This window comes from Ciconia boyciana, chromosome 3 (genome assembly GCF_034638445.1).
Source record: "Ciconia boyciana chromosome 3, ASM3463844v1, whole genome shotgun sequence".
In the NCBI taxonomy this organism is placed as follows: Eukaryota; Metazoa; Chordata; class Aves; order Ciconiiformes; family Ciconiidae; genus Ciconia; species Ciconia boyciana.
Window position 1 is genome coordinate 68,809,449 of NC_132936.1, and position 21,236 is coordinate 68,830,684.

The following is a 21,236-nucleotide window of genomic DNA, read 5'->3' on the forward strand; positions in this document are numbered from 1 at the left end:
TGTCTTTTGTGAATACCTACTACCGAAAATTTGCCCGATTACGTTCTTCCATTTATAAACTTCTTCTTATTCAAGTTTCCCAAGAGATATTTAAGGTCCAGTGCTTTCCTTTTACCAGCTATTCTTAAATCTAGATACCATGCAGATACTGGAAATGAAACTGTAACATTTAGCTACAGTCAGGCACAAAGTTAAATAGTTGCCTATCTGAAGTGGTGCTTCAAGGGAAAGAGGAAGGAAATCCTCTCCACCTTATTAGTGACTGTAGGTGAAAACGAAGACTAACAGCCTCTTTGTTGGTGAAACACATTCACCATAGGGCAATCCATCCACATCCTCTGTAGTTTCTTTTAGGGCTTTGTATTTCTAATTGCACTGAAAAGACTGAACACAAGGCAATGGCGCAGCTGGCTGACAGTAAAGAAATGGTAAGCGTTTAGCTCTCTGTTGATTTATAGCTATACATGTTTTTCTTCATTCCATTCTGTCATTTCTTTACGCTTTAGATCTTTCTCAGTGAAAACAATTGAAGTCTTAACTTTGACAAACAATGGATGCAAGATAATTTCCTTCCTGCACATATATTTTAACATTTCTATATTTATTTCATATCATTGTATTTCCTGGAAGCCTTACATGCTCATTAATTCAAATTGATATGGCCAGCAATTTTCTTATTCTTCTTACTCATACAAAATACATTATACTTTTAAATGCATTCTGCTAGTTTGTGTTCATGTTTTATTTAGTGCATAGAGAGATGCACTGCATGATAATTTCTGACAGACCTCTCACCAAGTGGAAGAAACATTAAATACAGTGGCAGACTGCATTCTGTGTTTCACTTAGATGAGGACTACACATTACACAGCAGTTTATTGTCTGTTTCAGTGATTACCTTCACCTGGATATTTCTTTGCTCGTTCTTCAAAGAACCATTCACCAGCCTTTACTTTCACATCTCTGAAAAACAAGCAAAAGACATTTGAATCAACATTTTCCAAAGTGCATGTCTTCAAATGTTTGATAACCATTTAACAATCCAACAATCCTTCTTAATGCTATCATAAAACTAGTCTTTCATGACTGCTCACTCCATTGACTGATTTTCCCATGGGTCTGCAAACAAAGGATTCCTCTCCTCTATTTTTTTTTCCTTTTTGCTATGTAGGACTGCCCATGGAAAGCCATACAGACTGCTCCAGGCATTGCTCTGAAGCCAGGAGTCCTAGGTTCACTCCAGTCTATACAACCAACTTGCATAACAGCCCCAGGCACTTGTGCTGATACCACTGCTTACAGCTGCAGCCTAGTCTAAGGAGCAGGGAAAGTCAATGATAGAGGATATTCTCCCAAGCAGAGCTTGGGATGGCTACCAGGGAGCACTGAGCTTCACAACCCTGATGGCTTCATGGCCCATCTCTCTCCATTTTGTAGAGGCTAACATCAATGATGTCCATGTCATACACAGGCACCAGGATCACAGAATGAGAAAAGTAATGATTAACAAGTATGAAAGGATATCAGACTAAATAGCTCTGTGAAGAGCAGATTTTCAGCAGATTTGACTCTTACATTTTGTTGTCTCCAAGTGAATTAGACAAAGTCTGCAACCTGAACTCATCCATTATTAAAGAGGCAAAAAATTCTTTAACTGAGGAAGGGATTCTCTGGAGTCTTCAGGTTCCAAATTCTCATCTAAATGTCTTACTAATTTTTAGGGCATATATATTATCTCTGTTCCTTGTGGATTTTCTGATGTTATTATAGGATGAAGTCCCACTGCAAAAATTTCCTCAGTGCAGGCACTGCTAAATTTTCTTCTTTACCCAGTACTTAATTTTCCTTCTGTGAAATTAATCTCTTTATTACTATTCCCTCTGCCAAACTTGCTTGAAACTGGCAACAACATATAGACAGTAAATTCATGTAGGGCTTGTCTCCTTAAGAAAACAAAATCTCTAAACATGAGAGCTATACTCATATCCACCAAAGGCCAGGCAACAAAACCCCTGGGTCTGCCATTTCACACCTCACCTTATACAATGTTAAAATAGACAAACTATAGGTAGGATGCTCTTTGTTCTTTCTGTGGCTTGATTTTAAGGCATTTTAGGCATTTAAAATATACCTTTGTAAGTAGCAATGAAGAATATTCAAAAAATTCATTACCTGTGTAGATTGCACTATTTATTTGCATGCCTAACCATAGATCCTTGCACATAACTGAACACAGATGAGTTTGAAAATTAGGTTAAAATAACTTTGAGACAGGATACTTACTTACTTTGGATGGAGATCTATTAACTAATAAATGTCTGAAATCTCTGGCTGCACTATGTCAAGGGCTCTGCATAGGTAGTGCCTTGATTATGATCTCCAGCCTATCTTCACAGAGTTTAATCTCCAGTTCTGCACAGGCTCATATGATGATTAGACTACTCACAGGATGAAAACAGATCTGGAAATACCCCTTTTTTTTTTTTTTTTTGGCTAACGAGTGTATTAAGCTAAGCCATGGCCAAAAGTGTGACAACAAAGCTCATAAAGAGCTATCCTTGTCGGGTAAAAGACTAAGCTACTTCAAAGCAAATGTCTTTCTAGGCTCCTAGAAGACAGGATTCCTTTAAAAAACACACTATACCAACTCCATTTACATAAGAGATGCCTCTTCCAGGTGAAAGATACAAACTTTGTCAGTGCACAAGGCTTTTTAAATTTCTTATTTTGTAAACAACTGACACTCACCTATCCCTGCATGCTGTTCCACTATGGTGTTTAAGCATGTTTGTTACAAACACAACCCTAGTGTCTAGGAGAGAATCTCAATAATGCTCCTGCTGATAATGTTCTTTTTCAGGATAACGTTTTTTTTCCATTATCAGCTGCTGATGATAATGTTTTACTGTAGTGGTAACCACGACTCAAAGTTACGGTTGCTCAGGACTTGAAAATCAGCTCTTAAACTTCTTAGTTGCCCTATTTTTCCCTCACCGGGGTAAACAAAAGGCGCTGAGTAGCATTTACCACACTGCTGCACTCCCTACCCTTCTTGAGATTTGCAGCCTTGATGTAAAGCTCACTGAAGGCAACGGAAGAAGTCTGACCAATTTTAATGGACTTTGCATCGTGACTAAACAAGATCAAATATGCTGTCTCTTTGCCATAAAGAGAATTTCAATGACAGCTAAAGAATTCCTCTATATTAGCAAGACAAAAAAGTAATTTCCTCAAGAAAAAGTAAAAATGTCTTTTAATTCATTTAAATAATGCTTTCCTGGTTTTACCATTAAATATCTGGACATGCTTATGAAATAATTAAGGGTGCACAGCACTATACAAGGCAGCTTAACAATTAGCTGCTCTCTATAGGGGACTTCCACTGTGGCCACCAAATAACTGGAAACCAATTGAAAAGAAGAGGAAGTGGAGGGAGGTATCTAGAGGAGCATATGGAAAGTTAACTTTTTAACCTTTCCTTTTAGTGCTTATAGTGTGAAGCACAGACAGTGAATTATATGAATCAAAATTTAGTAACTGCTTTGTATCAAATATAGATGGAGCTAATCTGCCTATTTTATGTATAAATTGTAAAATAAACTGAGGATTCAGAGAACACATTTTTAGTGATAGTTTATAGTCTCTTCCAAACTATAGAAAATTACTTCAAACTAGTAGTAGAAATTCATTTAGCTTAAGACCAATACCTTGCCTTACATGTCTCTGGCATTATTTAAATCTCATCTTGGCATCTTAAGAGGGAGTGAAGTGGTGCATTAATCTTGCATTGGCATAAAGTAAAATTTCATCCAAATCCTCACCCTTTGTACAGGGATATATATATCATCCAGCACAGCTGTTGATTCATTTTCAAAACTATCTTTCTTTGTCTACATAATATTATTTTTCATCCAAGGTGGAAATATAGCTTAACCATTTGGTTTAGGAAGATTCTGATGTATAGGAAGGACAATGATGGAGTATTTTGATATAAAAATTGTACCAATGCAGTAAAGGAAAGATTGTTTCCTGTGTCCTGGAAAACAAAAGCAAGGTGACATAGTAAAAGAAAAAATTACTAATTCAAAGTAAATAAATTTGGATTTCTGTCCACATTTAAACAATTCCTGATAATGTTATTAATGCTTTTTGCTTTTAAAATTTATATAAAACATGACTTCAAATTATTCATCAATCCAGGTTCCTCACTCCTGTAGTATGAGGCATGATTAGGAAATTATCAAGGAATTGGCTATACTACCCCAAAACACAGCACCTTCAGCAACTTGTTATGATGCACTGGTTCAGTACTGAGTGAAGGGAAGGAGTTCTATCTACAGTTCAGAAACTAATGACTGTTCCTATGCTTTGCTGTTATCATCTCTGCCATACTACCTCTGGCCTACCTTGAGGATCCATTTTGCTAAATACAGGAAAGGAAATCCTGACTACATGAAGTCTAATGCAAAATTCCCATCAATTTAATTGCTACCAGGACTTCATCCAACACTTTCATTCTGCCAGAGGCTTTGTTTCATTAATTGTTTAAAGCAACAGATACACACAAAACCAGTGTGCATTCACTGGATAACCAGTGTAAACTGGCACTTACCCAAACCAGTAAAATTTCTTACCCATGAGCATAACAAACGGTGCATTTCCAAAGGCAGGGATTCAGGCAGACACGGCATTCAGAGCACACTCGATGACTGCACCCATTGCATACTGCACCTCTGTTCATCAATAACCCAAGTGATTTCTGACAGCGAGCACAAGATCTCTCCTGGTATTCATGGCTTACATTTCTTGCCCCTTTCCACCGAAGCTGCTGGAGCTGCAGTTTCAGTTTCCTAATCCCCCAGGTGAAAAAAAAAAACCAACAAACAAAAAGATTAAAAAATTAAATAGACCAAAATCCCCATGTAAGTCACAAGCTAATACCCTGGTTGTGCAATATTGTTACTGGTGGGAGATATGCCATCAGGTTTGACCTCAATTGAGCACTGCCTGAAGGTGTCTACACACAGCATTTTTGCACTGTGACTGTATATGCAACCACAACTGTGCATACAAACAGAGTAATAGTCTAGTATAAATGGGGTTCTGTTCACGTCAGTTATGCACGCTCAGGGCACCGAAATTGTATATGCAAGTGATTATGTATTCACATACAAAAACTGAGACTAAATGTGCTCCCTTTCATTGGATGACTTTTTTTAACATATTTACCCAAGAATCAAATCTTCTATCAAGTAAAAATAATCATAACAAATGCATAATCTGAAAGTTAAATAAAAAACACATCAGACCAAAATATTGAAACCTCTCCCTTTCATTAACTTTGCTTCCATTGCACAGGCCAATAATCAATATCTATGTTTTTGTTAGCTATGTCATCAACAGTTGTCAGGGATTTTCTAACCAATTCAGACTTTCTTTATAACCCTCTCCTTACTTTTCACAATCATTTAATATGTCCAGTAATACTTACATAAATGTTTGCTGTAAACAAACCTTAAGTTTCTACAATTAAGAGACTAAAAATTTCTAACTTAGCAACACAAATATCCTGTTTTATATGGCGATGCAACGAGATAAAGCAGGGTACAAGCTGCAAGGAAATCCTTGCCCTAGCCCTGATACAAAGCAAATAAAATGCTGGAGGATTAAGCCTTAACCTTCACAACTGAGATACTTGCCTAGTGTGAAATAATGAAATACAATCCTTTTCCTAACCATTTACACCTATTGACACTAGTAACAACCTCCGAGACAGTGTGGTGTGCTTGCTACCTGTTGTATGTGAGAAGGGACACTGATGGATTCAGCACAATAAGCACGTATCCAATGATTCTTAACTCCAGTCTTGACACAACGTAAGTTAAACAAGCCAAAGATCTGAACATGTTCTGTGTTACCAGAACTATATAGGCATGCATAATAACATGATGAGAATACTATAAAGCCTTCATAGAAAAAATACAGGCAGCAACAGAACTTTCTATGAAGGCCAGAAGTAAAATTCATCAAGTAGATCATTCACTGAATGGTACTTGCTCATCTTTACTGTAGAGTAATCAATAGTATTGTAAAGCCAAGGCTCTCTATAATCCTTAGTTTTCCCAAAGACTAAAAAGGCATTAGCTAACAACAAGTTAAAAAAAGGAAAACATTTGGAAGGATAGCAAAGAGGAAGAGTACTTCTGAGAAAAAAGGAACAGAAATACAGGAATAGGGGAACAGCAGATACCTTATTCTTTCCTCTTCTGTTTTTCTCACTATCTGATCACGGTACAGGACTTCCAGAACAGCCTCTCGTTCCAATTCCTTAAGGAAGTTTAGATTAAATTCACAGGCCATTTTCCCCAAACTTCACTTATTTTGTAGACTCCCGTCCTATAGTTCTACTACATCCAGAACGATGGATACTACTTTATAGAGTATAATGTGGTCTGAGTGTTTACTAAGTGCCTGCGCTCTTACTTGATTGGTGATACATTTCACTGTGTCATACCCTTGAAGAGAAAAATAACTGCGTCTGTCTTCACACAAGTCATCGTTTAAGTGTCTCTGCTACCCAGGGGATATGAACAGTTAGCAAGGTCACAGCAGTCTTGTCTTTTTCCCATGAAAGAACTTCTTGTTCTTTTCTTCTTTCTTTTTTTGCTGAGAGTGGTTCCAAAAGGGATGAGAGCTTGCAGCAAGGTCCTAGATAGGGCTTTAACTGTCACCAGATGAACAGACAATTCACCAAGAGATGGTGTAAAGGAGTGGGGGGATTTTTTTTTTTTTATTTGTTCTTGTATATTTGGGATTTCTGGGCCTAGAGAAAAAAAGAATACATGTTATTATCTCTTCTCCTCACCTCTTCAAGACATTTCAAACAGTATGTGAAGACCACATTTTGCTATACTCATGCTATACCTTTCATGCACTAATTCAGATACAGGAAAGGTTTTAAGACAGTCCCGTTCTTCAAACAGCCTCACCATACTGTCCATTAACACTCAGCCATGTACTTTCACATTTTTTGTACAGTCAACATAAAACAACCAATAAAGAAGCTTAATTTAGTTTTGAGCACAGGTCTACACGCCCCATGACTGATAAAGTCATGCTGGTTGAGACAAAAATGCCCCTTTCTAATCTCATCTTACTGAAAAGACAAAATATCACAAGCCTAAGAGGAAACAGGGAAAGACACCCCTTAAGAGTCACTTCTATCAATTACCTACATCTGTTAAGTCTAGATAAACAGTTTAATACCCAATAATGCTATTATCTTTATTAGTACACACAAGCACTAAAGAGTCAAGATATATAGTATTTCCAGCTCAGTGCACTAACAATTTTGGCCCCAAACTGATGATGTTAATGTACAAATATATGAGAAGTATAAAACTAAAACAGAATCACAACTGTATTTTGGATATATTCTGTGACCTTCACTTTTGTAAAACTCCCACTAAAATAGAAAATAATTTTAATATACTTTGCAGTGAAGTAGAGAAAGAAAATGATTATTCAATCTAATTCAGCTTACACACCATATTCAGTTTTAATACTACTGTCTAGTGTGTATTACAAGAAATGTAAGAGAGTTCCACTTATGGTACACCAAATATTACAGATGTGTATATGAAAATTGGTTAAGTGTTTCAAACTTAATCTGAACTAAATACATACAGTCAGGCTCTAGGCAGAAGGCCTAGACCCTAGGACGGCAGGGTAAAGCCTTCCCAGAGCAGTTACTGATGCTTCACTGATGGACCTCAGCTGAGGATCTGACCAACTATCTGCATTGCTGGATCATTATTTTAAAATTACTGTGAGTTTTAATTAAAAAACAAACAAAAAAAACCCCACCAAAACTTCAGATACATAGTGTAATGTATTTTTGTCGGTGCAGGGAATTACTTTACATACAGCTTGCCCCAATTAAATTACTTAATTTCACACAAAAAAAGCAGGAGGTGATAATTTGTATGTATAAAGACTACGCATTCCATTCTTTTATATTTTTTTGTGAAACCCTTCAACAGACACCAGAAGGACAAAGCATTTCACAGAAGCAGTGTTAATGAAAACAAAAAGACTGGTTTCCTGTGGAAACAAAAGAGGCAGAGATAGGCATAATCATATTTTATTTCCTTACCAACTGCAATTTCACAGGAAATTACTCAGTTGAAACCTAAAAAGCCTGAGCAATTTTTTAACACAATATATGTCATTTTCAAAGGCCCCTGCATCCTTTACCTGCTTTCATCTTTTACCTCAAGAATACCTCCCAGGATTGATGAGCATGTTTAGAGCCTTCAACTCCATTTAAGTCAGTACAATCTGAAAGAGCAGTCAGTACAAGCTCAGGGACCTCTGCCCTATACAGAATACCAAAACACCCATTACAGTGTAAATTATGTTTTCTATAAAATCCTAGGATTTCCAAAGGCTAGCATATCTACAACATCATCAGAAAATCCTCCTGAAGCATCAGTAAAAGCTAGCAAATTCATTATAATTATTATTAGGTGGATCCAATAAAACCACTCTAGTGATCTTAAAGAAAATACATGAATGTCTTACAGACCTATTAAGAACGTGCCACTGTAAAATAGTTACTAAAAGCAACACCTACAGTTAAGCAAGCACAGAAGTAGTTGCTATTTGATATCTCCTTCAAATTCTTTAAAAAAAGGACTACCTCCCTTCTTCACAGAAGAGCACAAAGTTTTCCATATGTCAAGCCTGTTTTGGGAAATGGGTTTCAGATGACATCTTAGTGTATGAAAAATATTGAGGGCATACAGAATCTTATTTAGAGATGCATAAAATTTTTTTTAAAACTATATTTTCAGCTATTCAAGCTTGCACAAATTTAAATGGTGTGAGGGAAAGAACACCTTGGAGCCTCCCCTTGTTTCCACTTTGTTGTGCTCACAGCTATTCCCCCCGGGAGACACAGGTTCTCACTAGCCAGGGCAGGATTCTTCAGAAGGGCATTCGTCCTCAGCCCATCAGTGATACTGCAAACACCATAATCAAAACCAGTTGGTCTATTGCTACACTTCATATCCTGTTCACAGTGATAGATCGTAAGCACTGAATCTAATGCCAGTAGTAGACTGCCAACAGCAACTAGGATGGAAAGACTAGGATCATCTTCTGGCACCAAACAACAGAACAAACTTACTGCAGAGCAAGGTGCCAGGGGCCCTACCTCCTACAGTACCTGCACTATGCAGAGAGGGAAAAAGCCACCGTGGCTCTCTCACTGCTGGGCAAGATCATGGAATCATAGAATGGTTTGGGTAAGAGCATCACATGCTGCAGAGAATAAAGCTTAAAATTCATCATGTAGCCAGCAGCTCTATCAATATTGCACCTGGACATTCCTACAGTTGTTTTTTTTTTTAACCTTCATGAAGATTTAAGCTCAGACAATCGTTGTGTTCTGTCAATTTTTCTTGCACATTCAAAGATAATTCAAAATCTAGCTTAATGATGAGGTAGCTTTAAGAATAAATAAATTACTATATCCCCACAAATAGGGGATAATCCTTGTGCCCCACAACAGACTTGAGCTTGTAATAATTTCACAGAGATGTTCAAATTGGACTGAAGAGCTCTCTACTTTCCTAACAGAAAAAAAGAGCTTTTCTAACACCAAAGCTCTCTGGCATTAGATTAGTTTTCTGGCGGTAAAAAAGAAGTGGTGTTTTCAGTAATGATGCTCCTTGACAGGAAAAAACAATCTTAAAAACCTTCACAGATGCCCTCCTTTCATGTTTACCCATCGAATCCGGCTAGCTAGCTGTTTTACACGGTCAGCTAACCTCAAAGCCAAGCATCTCCTGTGTAAAACCAAAAGCAACAGCAACCTCTTTAGTAAATACCAAGACACTTCTCCCTTTTCAGCACAAAGCTCACATAAAATATTTTGTTCAAGCATTATTTTAAATTATGTATTTAAAATAATCCAGTGTCAGGAACCTTGCAGATGGATCAGTAGCTTTCCAAAACTATCATGTGAAGTCTCAAAGCCATCATAAAGGAGATGGGACGACCAACATGGTCACGTCTTAGAGGAGGGAGGCATGCACGCACACAGTGCAATCTCAGCTGACCATGCTTTTTTCTTTTATATCAGGCTAAAATAGTACATAGTTATGTAACTGAAGAGCAATCAAAAGGCCTACCTAGGACAAGATTAAGTTTGCAAAAGGTAGCTTATTTTTAAGTTTTTGAACTTAGAAATGCCTGACTTAGCAAGCTACTTTTTCTCAAAGCAACTTTGCATGTAATGTATTATTGATCTCCTTTCAGATCCTTAAGCATTAGCAAAATAATGACAATTAAATAAGTATAAATAAACTGATCTTCTAAAGTCTCAGCCTTAATAGACTTGAGATAATTGGATTACTTCATCCATTAACCAAGAAGATGGATGTAATACATCAGTAGCTAGGACACAGATTAAGGAGGTTCAGAGTAAAAACAATCACAAGAGCTCCTGGAATTTATGGCTATTTTCTATTCTGCAGAGGCCAATCACATAAATTTATTCTTAGTTAAGAAAATTACAAGTGTTATTTTATACTACCTGCCTGCAACAGTTTTATTTTCATATCCTTCCATAGAGGCAAATTATTTATAACTTCTTTGATAATGTTTTACCAAAGTTATGTCTTGTGATTTTAATAACATCCCACCCCAGCACTTAAAGTGTAAAAACAAAAACAAACCAAACAAAAACACAAACACTTCTTAAAGTTCCAGTTGTGCTCTTTCCATTAAATCTTTGCAGTCTAAAAAACACTATCCCAGTACGTAAAAATGCATCCCCCTGTGCAATGTCACATAGAACAGATTAAAAAGATGTTCTTACCTTTTCAGGAGCCATCAAAGAAAGATGCATAGAAGTAAACTGCTTTTAAGAGTTGAGTAGCACTTTTACTATTTACTTATCTTTCCCTAAAGAAAACTGGTGGCTTTTCTCCACCCCCTTTCCTTCCTTTGGGCACCAAAATTAGACTGACGTATGTACAGAGGAGCATCCCCAAAACAGCTAAAAGCAAATGCACTCAAGGAAGAGCTCTAGTGTTACAACAGCTTTTGCCAAGTCTCTGGTTTTATTAACAGCGCCTAGCAATCAAAGAGAAGTTATTCATTTTTCTAACATTAAAAGAGACTCGGCACAAGAGACTATAAAAGCTGACTGATATCATCAAAATATGCTGTCTTCAAGCCACACACAGGAAGAGAAGTGGCTTTGAGTTCTACATCGTTTCTTTTTCTGATACCATAGATGTGAAAATACTACTAACCTCAATGTCCCCAGGACTTGCACAGAAAACGCCGCTTGTATCGCAAACAGTTATTTCCTGGAAACAAAATAGTTTTCTATTCAGATCTGAATTACAAAGCGATTAGCACAGATAAAAGAATTCATCTCTATTTTACCTCACAACTGGTAAATCTGATGTCAGATACAGATTAAAACATTATTTGGACTGGATATCCCAGTTCAGTCTACTACAGAACCAAGTGTGAGTAATGAAGTTCAAAATTACATCCAAATTATTTAAAATTCTGGAGAAGAAGAGAGTCTGTTCTTGCAGATTGATCTCCTTGTTCTTGGCTCTACCAGGTAAATTGTATGTACAATACAGAAACCCTTCTTAGTGTTTTGGGTGTTTTAAGAAATATTAATTTTAGTTAAAATGAAGCAAAGCACTGCAATTCTATTCACGTGGAAAAATTAATCAGCCTGCAGTTTTATAAACTCATTAAATTCAATAGGTTCAAACACTTCCACCTGTGCACTTAAAGAAGTTTAATCACCACCTTCAACCATATCACTGAAAACAATTGTTAGTGGGGCACAGAGCTAAGCCCAACAAAGAGTATTTGGATTATTTGGGCCTTCATTTCAGGCAAAACTTTAACTAAATGAAAGACCAGAAATAACCTGAGGATTGTAACTACCCACAGTGACATATTTGTAGTATCACAAAGCCAGGCTGGGGAAAGTTAGCCTTACAGCCAGCTTTTCCCTAATATTTAACCAAAGCCTTAATAATTGCCACACTTTTACATCATTATATTTTTCTCTCTCACCCCTGGACATGGAAAACTGCTGCAGTATTTTATATGCACTAAGAATGTAACCAAGTTACAGCCTTTTATTCTTTTGGATAAACAAGCACCGCTTGTTCAGCCTTCCCATAGTCCTCACTTTTTTGTGTCTGCTTTCTGCTCGGTGGGAGCAGCAAACACAGAGCTCTGAGGAGAGGGGCCGAGGGCCAGCTCAGCAGCCAGCTGCAGTCCTGCCATATCCCAGTGGGGCAGGCAGAGCGGGTGCTGCCCGCAGGGTGCCCACACAGTCCCAAAGCGAGGTGACTGGTCAGGGTCGTCTTCTTCAGGAGAAGCAGGAAGCAGAGCCAGACATGGGACTGGAGACAAGGTCAAAACGTAGGGCCAAGGTCCGCTGAAGAGACAGGCCTGGAGCAGAGGGCACAGGGGTGGAGGCCACAGCTGAGGCTGATCAGTGCAGCCGAGGCCTATGGGTGTACTTGGGGCCCTGAGGCTGTAGCTCACTCACGACCTTCTTGAAATACAACACCTAAAACTGGACACAGTGTTCCCCATGAGGCCTTACTGTGCAGAGTACAATAGAAATGCTGCTTCCTGCATCCTGGAAGCTATACATCCATTTACACGTCCCAGTATGACATCTCCTTTTTTAACAGCAGCATTGTATGACAGACTGAGGTAAATCGTACCTAAATACACTCCCCTACCCTCTTGCCTATGGAACGGCTACAGAGTGAGCTGATCCTGCCCTGTCTGCATTTATAGAGCTGGTTATTCCTGCCTCAGTAAAGACCTTTGCACTTGCCCCCAGTAAGTTAATTTCTCCTTCCTTCAGGCTATTTCTCCAGTTCATCCAGGCCACTCTGAACCTGAACAGCATCTTCCACTGTTTACATCGTCTCTCGGAGGCTGGTATCACCACTAATTTGAGCAACCTGTGAACTGTGCATGCACCCAAAAAATCCATGAAGTGTGCCCTTTAATTTCATTGTCCTGATTCTGGCTGCTAAAAATAATGGGGTCTGCTTAGAACTGTAAGAATTCACATATTCTTCATGTCTTTCCGTGGTTTGTTTTTTTTTCAGTTCCTGGGCATACATGACATACTCAGGCCTTCTTTTCAGGCTGTTTCCAGAAAAGAAGATGCAGATCCTCCTTCCCAGGGAAGGACCTCTAGGACCCACCTCTCCGCAGGCACGCCCACTGAACACAAACGGCAAGCTATCTGTATGACAAACACCGCCGTGACAAGCAGCCTTCTCTCTCTCAACCCCATGCTTTGGGGCGTTTGACAACGCCGTGACGGTCCCACCACCCCGCAGAGCGGCACCTCCCGGCCCGAGTCCCGGCCAGGCGCCTCCGCGCTGCCGCCATGGAAACCGCGCCATCTTGCAAGGCGCTGGGCAGGCCGAGCCCCGCAGCGGCGGTGATCGCCGCGCTCCCCGTTGCTACGCGCCCAAGACGCGGAGAGCGCATTGCGCAGGCGTAAAGAGAGCGCCACCGGGGGGGGGGGCAGGAGTGCGCAGGCGCACTGCCAGTCGTTCGGGTGGGGACGCGCCGGGCAGTACGGAACCCGAGCCGAGACGGGCGCGAGGCGCGCAGGCGTAGAGCGGCTTCGGTGCTCGGGCTCCGCCGCCCGCGGGCAGCACTGCGCAAGCGCCTCGGGCATCGCGAGCAGCGGCCGGCGCGCGGTGGCGAGGGGGCGGTGCCGGGGTGTCGGTTGCGGTGTGAGGGGCTCCAGCGGGAAGATGGACGACTTCCAGTCGGGGGAGGAGGTAACGGAGCGGGGCGAGGGGCAGAGGGAGGGCAGCTTCGGGGCTGCCCCTGGCTTCTCCTTTCGGGAGGCTGCGGGCCGGCGGGCGGTCTCGGGCGATACCTGTCCGCCCCGGACCCCACCCCCCGGGCGGGTCTCCCCCGGGCGAGCCCGGGACCGTTGGAGCCCCCCGCCCCACCCCCTACTGCCCTCCTTCGGGGTGACACCGGGCGTTGATGGCGTCTCCGAGCCGTGCGTCCCGGGCAACGGCTGGAGACAGGCCCAGCCTTTGTTCCTGCCGCGCGGAGCTGCTGCCCCTCCGGCGGGCTGGAGCCGTCCCGGGAGCTTGCGGTCTCTCTGGCGGCGTGACCAGATTTGGTTACAGGGCGGGCCGGTGGGCCAGCCCCTTGTCTGCATTTCGGGGGTCCGCTGGGCTTCTCTTCCTTGGCGACGACCCACGCCTGCTTCTCTCCCGAAAGTTGCCACTGCAAATCACTTAGAGAAAGTGCTCGAGGGGTATCATGGCTCCTGGCTTCACCAACAGGATGAAGCAGCATGCTGTGGTAGAAGGTTTGCTGGTCCGGTCTAGTTCAGTGTGAGGATGACTCAGTAAGCTACTTGTGCAGAAGAGTTCAGGCAGATAGTCTGCATGTTACAGGCGCACTAATGAGACAGCTATCCCATTATACCCCTTTAACGAAGGTACAAAGTCGGATAAATCAAGGGTCTTTTTCTTGATTATGCTAAATGACTACCCAGCAAGTGTTGCTCTTGCAGAGGGACCGTTTTTCTGAGCTGTGACAATTTGCTGCATTGTTCTTCAAGAGCTGCAGTGTGGCTTGGTTAGACAATATCAAAGCAGTGCGAGGGGTGAAGGTGTGTCAGGCTTGTGCTATTCTAAAAGCCTTGTCCTGATTGCTGGGCCTGGCCTGTGTTATACAGTTGCAGATATTTTAAAAAAACCGATAATTAACGTGCTTAAACATCATTCTTATAGCTGTTTTCAAAAACGTCTTCAGAATTACTCAAAAATAATACTGCTTTGCAGTTTGCATTTGTTGCCTGGGAACACCCCTTTTAAACAAGGTATTGGAAACATCGAGTCTGCTTTCCTTGTGCCAGAGGGGTAGTGGAGAGAAATTACAAAGCTTCTGAATTTTTTCCCTTTATTTTTTAATGCAAAAAGTGTTTGTATTATCTTATAAAAGGATGGAATACTGTTGTATTATTTGGCAACTCAGTTACAGCGCACAAATCACAAAGCTGGATATCGGGACATTATGGTCTGTTTTCTCATATATCTAAACCCATGTACTGTCTCATCCCAAAAAAGGGAGTGTGTCGAGAAGTAACAGCAACTCTAGAACCAAATTCTCAAATGTGTCTATGGCTCTTTCCCACTTGTTTTAAATACCTTTGAGAACTTGGGTTGGGTTTAATTCAGTTTACTTTGGTGAGCTGTGCTTGTGCTCACTCAAAGGCATTTCTGAGCAGAGTTCTAGACTTTGTGAAGAAAAATCTGTATATGGTTTATCATCTTGCCTGACAGCATGCTTCATGTCTGCCAGCATGTCTGGCATGTGTATTCTTAACTTATGCTCTATGGGAAAGGATGTTTTGATAATTACAGCTCTTCTTTGGTTAAATACAGTGGTGCACCTTAAATGTAAGCACCTGTAAAATTCAGGACCATGAAAATAAATGAGGCATATTAAAATTAAATCAAAGTCAAGAAGCTGAAAATAAAAGCCAGTTTGCCACAGCACATAAAAGCTTTTAAAAATGTTGAAGTGTGCGAGGAAGTTGATGCCTCTGAATAGTTAGAGAAAAGACATTGCCTGCACATCTCTGGGGCGTGCTGTTTCTTTTACCAGGGGAGAACACTGCTGCTCACATCTTTCTGAACGTCGCATGTCATTGAAGCTGACTAGGCTGTTCACCTTCTGACCAAAGGTTTATGAATGTAATGTGGAAATTCTCCTGAGCAGGTGTAGCTACCTCCTGCCTGCACCCCTGAATTATGCTATTGCTCATGTTTGCCAGCTGGAGAAGCTGACAGACCTCCCAGTTAAAACTCAGTCAACATAAGCTTGATTAGGTTAATTTTGAAATCCTTATTCTGTCTTCTGAAATTAATTAGTTTGCTGTTATGTGCATTTCTTTTGTCTGATTCCTTTCTTCTGGTTTGTGAGGTGAGGCTGTGAGATACCTGTAGTAAAAATGTGGTGCTGTGTTAGGGCTCTCCGGCTGTTTGAACAGCTGTGGGGGGTGGTGGGCTGCCCCCTGCAGTGTTGGCGGCTTGTTTTAACCAGCTTACATGGGAGACAGCAATAGCTGAGGGACTGAAACAGGAAAACATACTAACCATATGAGAAAATGGGTAGTTTTAAGATTAGTAAAAAGTTGGGGCCGCCTCTGTTCCCATTCCACATGCTTAATCTCTACTCCCCAAAGCCTGAGAGAAGGCTGAAGGTGGTGGGAAGTCCAAGGAGCTAGATTTCCCCTTTGGTTACCAAGGGTAGTTTTCTTCTTATCCCCAGCTGAGATTGTCATGACAGCTTTTCCTTGAGCTGTGAATTGATGTTTTGTCCGTGTCAGTGCCCTGGAGATGTCAGTTTAATTTAACTGTAAGCTATGTCTGCACACTGAGGTTATCTCTGCAACCCTACTGTGAATTGTGGACATTATATTCTCATTTTACAATAAGCATTATATGTACAGAAGTGCCATACAGATTATTTTAAAATATTTTCAAGTTAAAATTTGAAACCTTTGACTCAAAAGGCCAGCCAATAGTAGTTCATCTGTTACTTTTTATTACTTTGCTAAGAACATTCACTGGACTGGGTTCAGGGAGCCAGAGTACGTATGAGCAAATAAAGGAAGACTCGCTATCTTCTGACTTGCAAGAAATCTGACAAGCATAAATTAAGCTTCTAGTGCATGTTCTTAACCAAGCTTTAACTCTGTAAGCAGATGAATGTGTGCACTGATTATTTAAAATTCTACTTTTTTTGTAGACTTCCTTTGTTGTTGATGAAGTCAGTAGCATCATTAAAGAGGTAAACTAACATTTTCATTTTGTTGGTGTGAAAGTATAGTATGTTGTATGCTGTGTGCTAAGAAGCATTCAAGAAAATCTGATAACTAATATGTAATAGATTTCTAGGCAGGTTGCTATCAAAGTATAGATAATTGTTGATTTAACCAATGTGCATACTTCAAATAGAAATTATACCTAGCCTTAGTTGTGATACGTATTACAAATCCAAAAGATAATTAAAATAATTTTATATGCTCCTCTCTGGTTGCAGTGTATCCCTATTAGAATTTCTAGGGGGATGTTGTATGTTAAACCTTATAGAGATAGATTTTTATATTTCAGTGACATATAGGGTTTTTTACAGGCTATTTGCATATGCATGTTACTGTGTTCTTTTGAGATGCTTTTCCTCCAAAATGAGTTCTTGTTTGTTTGAAATGATTGAACTATTCTTGTTGTTAAGAATCATGAATTTCCTGTCTATAAAATTTCCAGAGAGATTTGGTTTTTGTGTCCAGAATTCCTCTTGTACAGTAGACTAGTGCAATCTCTTTCTTGTTGCAAAACAACTGTTTTGGTCAGACTCTGTAAATTGAATACACATGCTTTAATACATGCTCCTGTCTCTTCTGAATCTGAAACAATTTTGTGGTTATTTTTTAAAGAATTTCTGTGAGGAAAAAATATATCAATGAAAACCATGCAGCTTTAATGTACTTTTATTTGTATCTTAAAGGGGAAACCATCCTCATAAGTAAAACAGATTATTTGGCTGAAGGCTTCTGCTCTATTAGTAACCACAACTACAGGGGTCTTTTGTTTTGATTTGGGGTTTTGCTTCCCAAAAATGATTCTGCTGAAAAACCTGAAGTTCATTTCCATAGAAGAATATGTGTGAGTGAGCCATTGTTGTGTGTATTTTTTCAGTCTCTTCAGGACTGTTTAAATGCAAGACCCTTTTTATAAGTCTGGCTTCAGGATATTGGGATAGGAATTACAAATAAAGAATCAAAACATCACAAAATGAGGAGAGGATGGAATCTATGATATTTCCCCCTATGCCTGGCTCAAACTCTGACCTGCAAGTTTTTTAATAATTGAAAACACTTCCAACAATCAGTATGGACAAGCAGTATTTAGGATTTTTTCTGTGGATATGGGGTCTCATCTTTAGTGCTCCATGTTGGAGAGGATTAATGGGCGCCTGGTAGATTGAGAACAGTGCAGCTTATTTTATGTGTTTGTCGCCGATAGGCCATAGAAAGTGCGATAGGTGGCAATGCCTACCAGCACAGCAAAGTGAACCAGTGGACAACAAGTGTGGTGGAACAAACGCTAAGCCAACTCACAAAGCTGGGGAAGCCTTTCAAGTATATTGGTGAGCTCAACTTTCTGTTTTCTGTTAAAGCTGGTACAGTTAAGTGCACTGATGGGCAGGGGGTGGGGGAAGATCTTAGCAAGAATCATGTCTGTAAACTACTCATAAGCATGTATATATGCCTGTGTGTGTATGTATGTAACATGCTAAGCAAAAATGTAGCTAAATGTTAATTAATGATAGTGATAAATTAATAAAAGCTTCTCTACTGACAAACAGTGACCTGTGTGATTATGCAAAAGAATGGTGCTGGGCTACATACAGCAAGCTCTTGCTTCTGGGACAACTCCAGTGATGGTAAGGAACACAACTGTTGGATTTTTAAGCTTGCAGCTTTAACGCTAGTCCCCTTAAGACTAGGCAGCATACTTTTTTTTCCAAGTGCTATTGTTTTGGAGTAATAGCATACGGTTTGGTGTGTTTTCCATTTGGCTGTGATGCTAACTCATGCATATGAAATGCTTAGCTGTTGTGAAGGCTTTGTTCTTAAGATTCATAATGTAAACAATTACAAACATGCATATAAGGGTGTGCATTTTATCACTGTAACTTTCTTCTGTCTCTGAAACCCTTTTTTATATTTGTAGGAACCTGCACTGTGAGATGGGAGAATAAGACTATGTACTGTATTGTCAGTGCCTTTGGACTTGCAATATAATTGCCTTGGAATCATTCATCCTTCTCTTTTCTACTCCAGCACTTGATTCCATCTCTACTCAAACTGTGAATACACTGAACAACTTCTGTTTTTAATGTACTTTTTAAGTAACTTTTTTCAAACATACAAATGTGAAAACATGCTGTTAACATGGTTTGTGTTTGTACTTAGTATCGTACCAGTGTTGCCATACTGTCTTAACACTTCAAGAACTTCTCTTCAAGGTGCTAATACTGAAATCTGCTGCAGTGTAAACACTTTCTCTAGATTTCTTTTTTAAGCCCAATATAAATGAGACACCGACTTTCACACTTTGTACTCTTGGTTAGCATTAAATTATTGAAATTCATAGCCATTGGTGTGACTCATTTAAACTCAATTCTTTTGTTATTTAAAAAAGAAAAAAGCTCCAATTCTTTTAATCCTCTTCAAGGTGGTTGAGGTACATACCAGAATACAAAGCACTTCCATAATTTTGCCAAAGTCACTACAAAATTGCAAGAAAATGAGATGATGTTTATCAGAAAGTAACCTGGCTGCATTTTTCGGACCTGTTTAATCTGATTGTATGGTATTTAGGGCACAGAACGATAACAGAAATAACCATCTTCATTGAACAAAGACAGATAAGAAGTTTTTCACATTCTACAAGTGCTCAGCCAGCTATACATGGATAATCATTCACTAGTGCAGCCAACTACGTGTGTTAAGTAAGTCTTGAACTTACCTGCTACCTTCTACATCGATTTTGCTGATGGTGAGTGTGATGAGTTCTGATAGTTGGTGAAACTTGATTCTTTCTGAAAGGGGGGGGAACTGCCTCAAGCACCATGACTAAATAACATGTGAGTAAGTCTCCAGCCTTCTAGAGTAAAGTTGCAGAGGATTAACAAGTAAAACAAGTTTTCAGCATAGGCTTGGATAAGGTTTTCTTTGTCACCTAATTAAAGAAATGGGAGCATGCTATGAATTTCAGACTGCCTCTGCAAACTGCTATGCTGCTTCTGTAAGCAGTAGCTCACTGCTAGTGAAGTTGAAAGAATTACTTTCAAAGCAAGTATAGGAGACTATTCCTGGGCTAGAGTCAGTCTGATTGACCTGCATTTGCTTATATTTAGGAAGCCCTGTCAAATGTTTTCAGAATCTGTCTCTCAACTACAGCTGTTTAGAATGAGATGACTGCTGATACAACAGTACATTTCCACGATGTGGGAAGATGTAATACTGAAAAATCAAATGACAGTAGAGGATTTGTTTTTTATAGTGCCAGGTGCACAGGGATGCTTGCTGTGATAACTCTACTCAGCATATCCAAACAGACTATAGAAAACCCTGTGCTAGGCAAGGCTTCAATCGTCTTCCTTCCGACCATTTCTGCTGTCAGTCAGGCAAAAAATTTGTCTTTATCAGCAGGTTTGGGCTTGGTACATTTGAGACTTTTAATATAGCTGTAAGGCTTATATTTCTGCTAGCATACCAGTTTCAAAACATCGCTATAAACACGTCTCCTTCATGACAAGCCACTTCTTTATTCTAGCATATGTCCTAGTGAGTGCTACAGGGCTATACTGAGTGCATATACCTTATACTGAGGAGTATATGCCTTATATTTTGTAGCAGAGAGAGTTTTAGCATGGGGTTGACTAGAAGCAGAATGCTGAGTAGTCAGTGTCAGAAATGATACAACACTGTAAAAAGAAAATACTAAAACAAGATAGATTGAATAAAGTGCCTGAAATAGTCATCAGGGTGAGAGAAAAACTTGTCATAAATAGAATAAATCTTTGATCTCTGAATTGCTGAGGAAATTTTAAATCTGGATGGTTGGATACTTTTATCTCCTTTCCGACAGCATGCCAGAATAATGCTGGTAGTGTAATACCTACTCAGCTGTTTATTTACAGTTAAAAGAAATAGTTTTGTGCACTTGGAGTCAGTATTTACTTCTTGAAACACTTGGCTGCTTGGTCAAACCGTTCAAATGTTCCTTGTCCTTTGTTCATGTTAATAATAGCAAATCCCTTGATGTTTTTTGCTGTTTGTTGGTTCATGCACATGCTGAACTGCAGGAAAAAGAAAACAGTTTGAGATGTCAGTGTAAAAGCTGTATGGGAGGAAAAAAACCTGGTGCATTAAAACAGAAGTCATGCTACAGAAAGGTAGATACAGTTTTCTAGATCGTTTAACCTGTGAGCAATAACCAGTGCTTCTGATGTAACAGTTTTAGGACTGCAGCAAGGGGTTTTCTTTGGGGGTGTTGGTGTTGTCCTCCCCCCTCCCCAAGTTAAGATAGGGCTTTACTGTAAAATAC

General features: G+C 39.8%; 2 protein-coding genes across 2 annotated transcripts in view; one reads left to right on the top strand and one right to left on the bottom strand.

Moving 5' to 3' along the window:
* The window catches only part of SYTL3 (synaptotagmin like 3), a 35,454-nt gene extending 24,462 nt beyond the window's left edge, over positions 1 to 10,992 (bottom strand). Inside the window, exons 1-4 of the mRNA XM_072856020.1 lie at positions 10,886 to 10,992; positions 6,251 to 6,823; positions 4,635 to 4,850; positions 899 to 963 (exon numbers count right to left, since the gene is read on the bottom strand). Coding sequence (XP_072712121.1) covers positions 899 to 963; positions 4,635 to 4,850; positions 6,251 to 6,360 — 391 coding nt within the window. The 5' untranslated portion in view covers positions 6,361 to 6,823; positions 10,886 to 10,992. The remainder of the gene's footprint in view (positions 1 to 898; positions 964 to 4,634; positions 4,851 to 6,250; positions 6,824 to 10,885) is intronic.
* A 2,667-nt stretch (positions 10,993 to 13,659) lies between these two features.
* Positions 13,660 to 19,276, top strand: DYNLT1 (dynein light chain Tctex-type 1). Its single transcript, XM_072856026.1, has 5 exons — positions 13,660 to 13,868; positions 16,867 to 16,908; positions 18,144 to 18,267; positions 18,487 to 18,564; positions 18,855 to 19,276. Exons 1-5 carry the CDS (start codon positions 13,842 to 13,844, stop codon positions 18,923 to 18,925), a joined length of 342 nt encoding a protein of 113 aa, XP_072712127.1. The 5' UTR covers positions 13,660 to 13,841; the 3' UTR covers positions 18,926 to 19,276.
* The last annotated feature ends 1,960 nt before the right edge of the window (positions 19,277 to 21,236 follow it).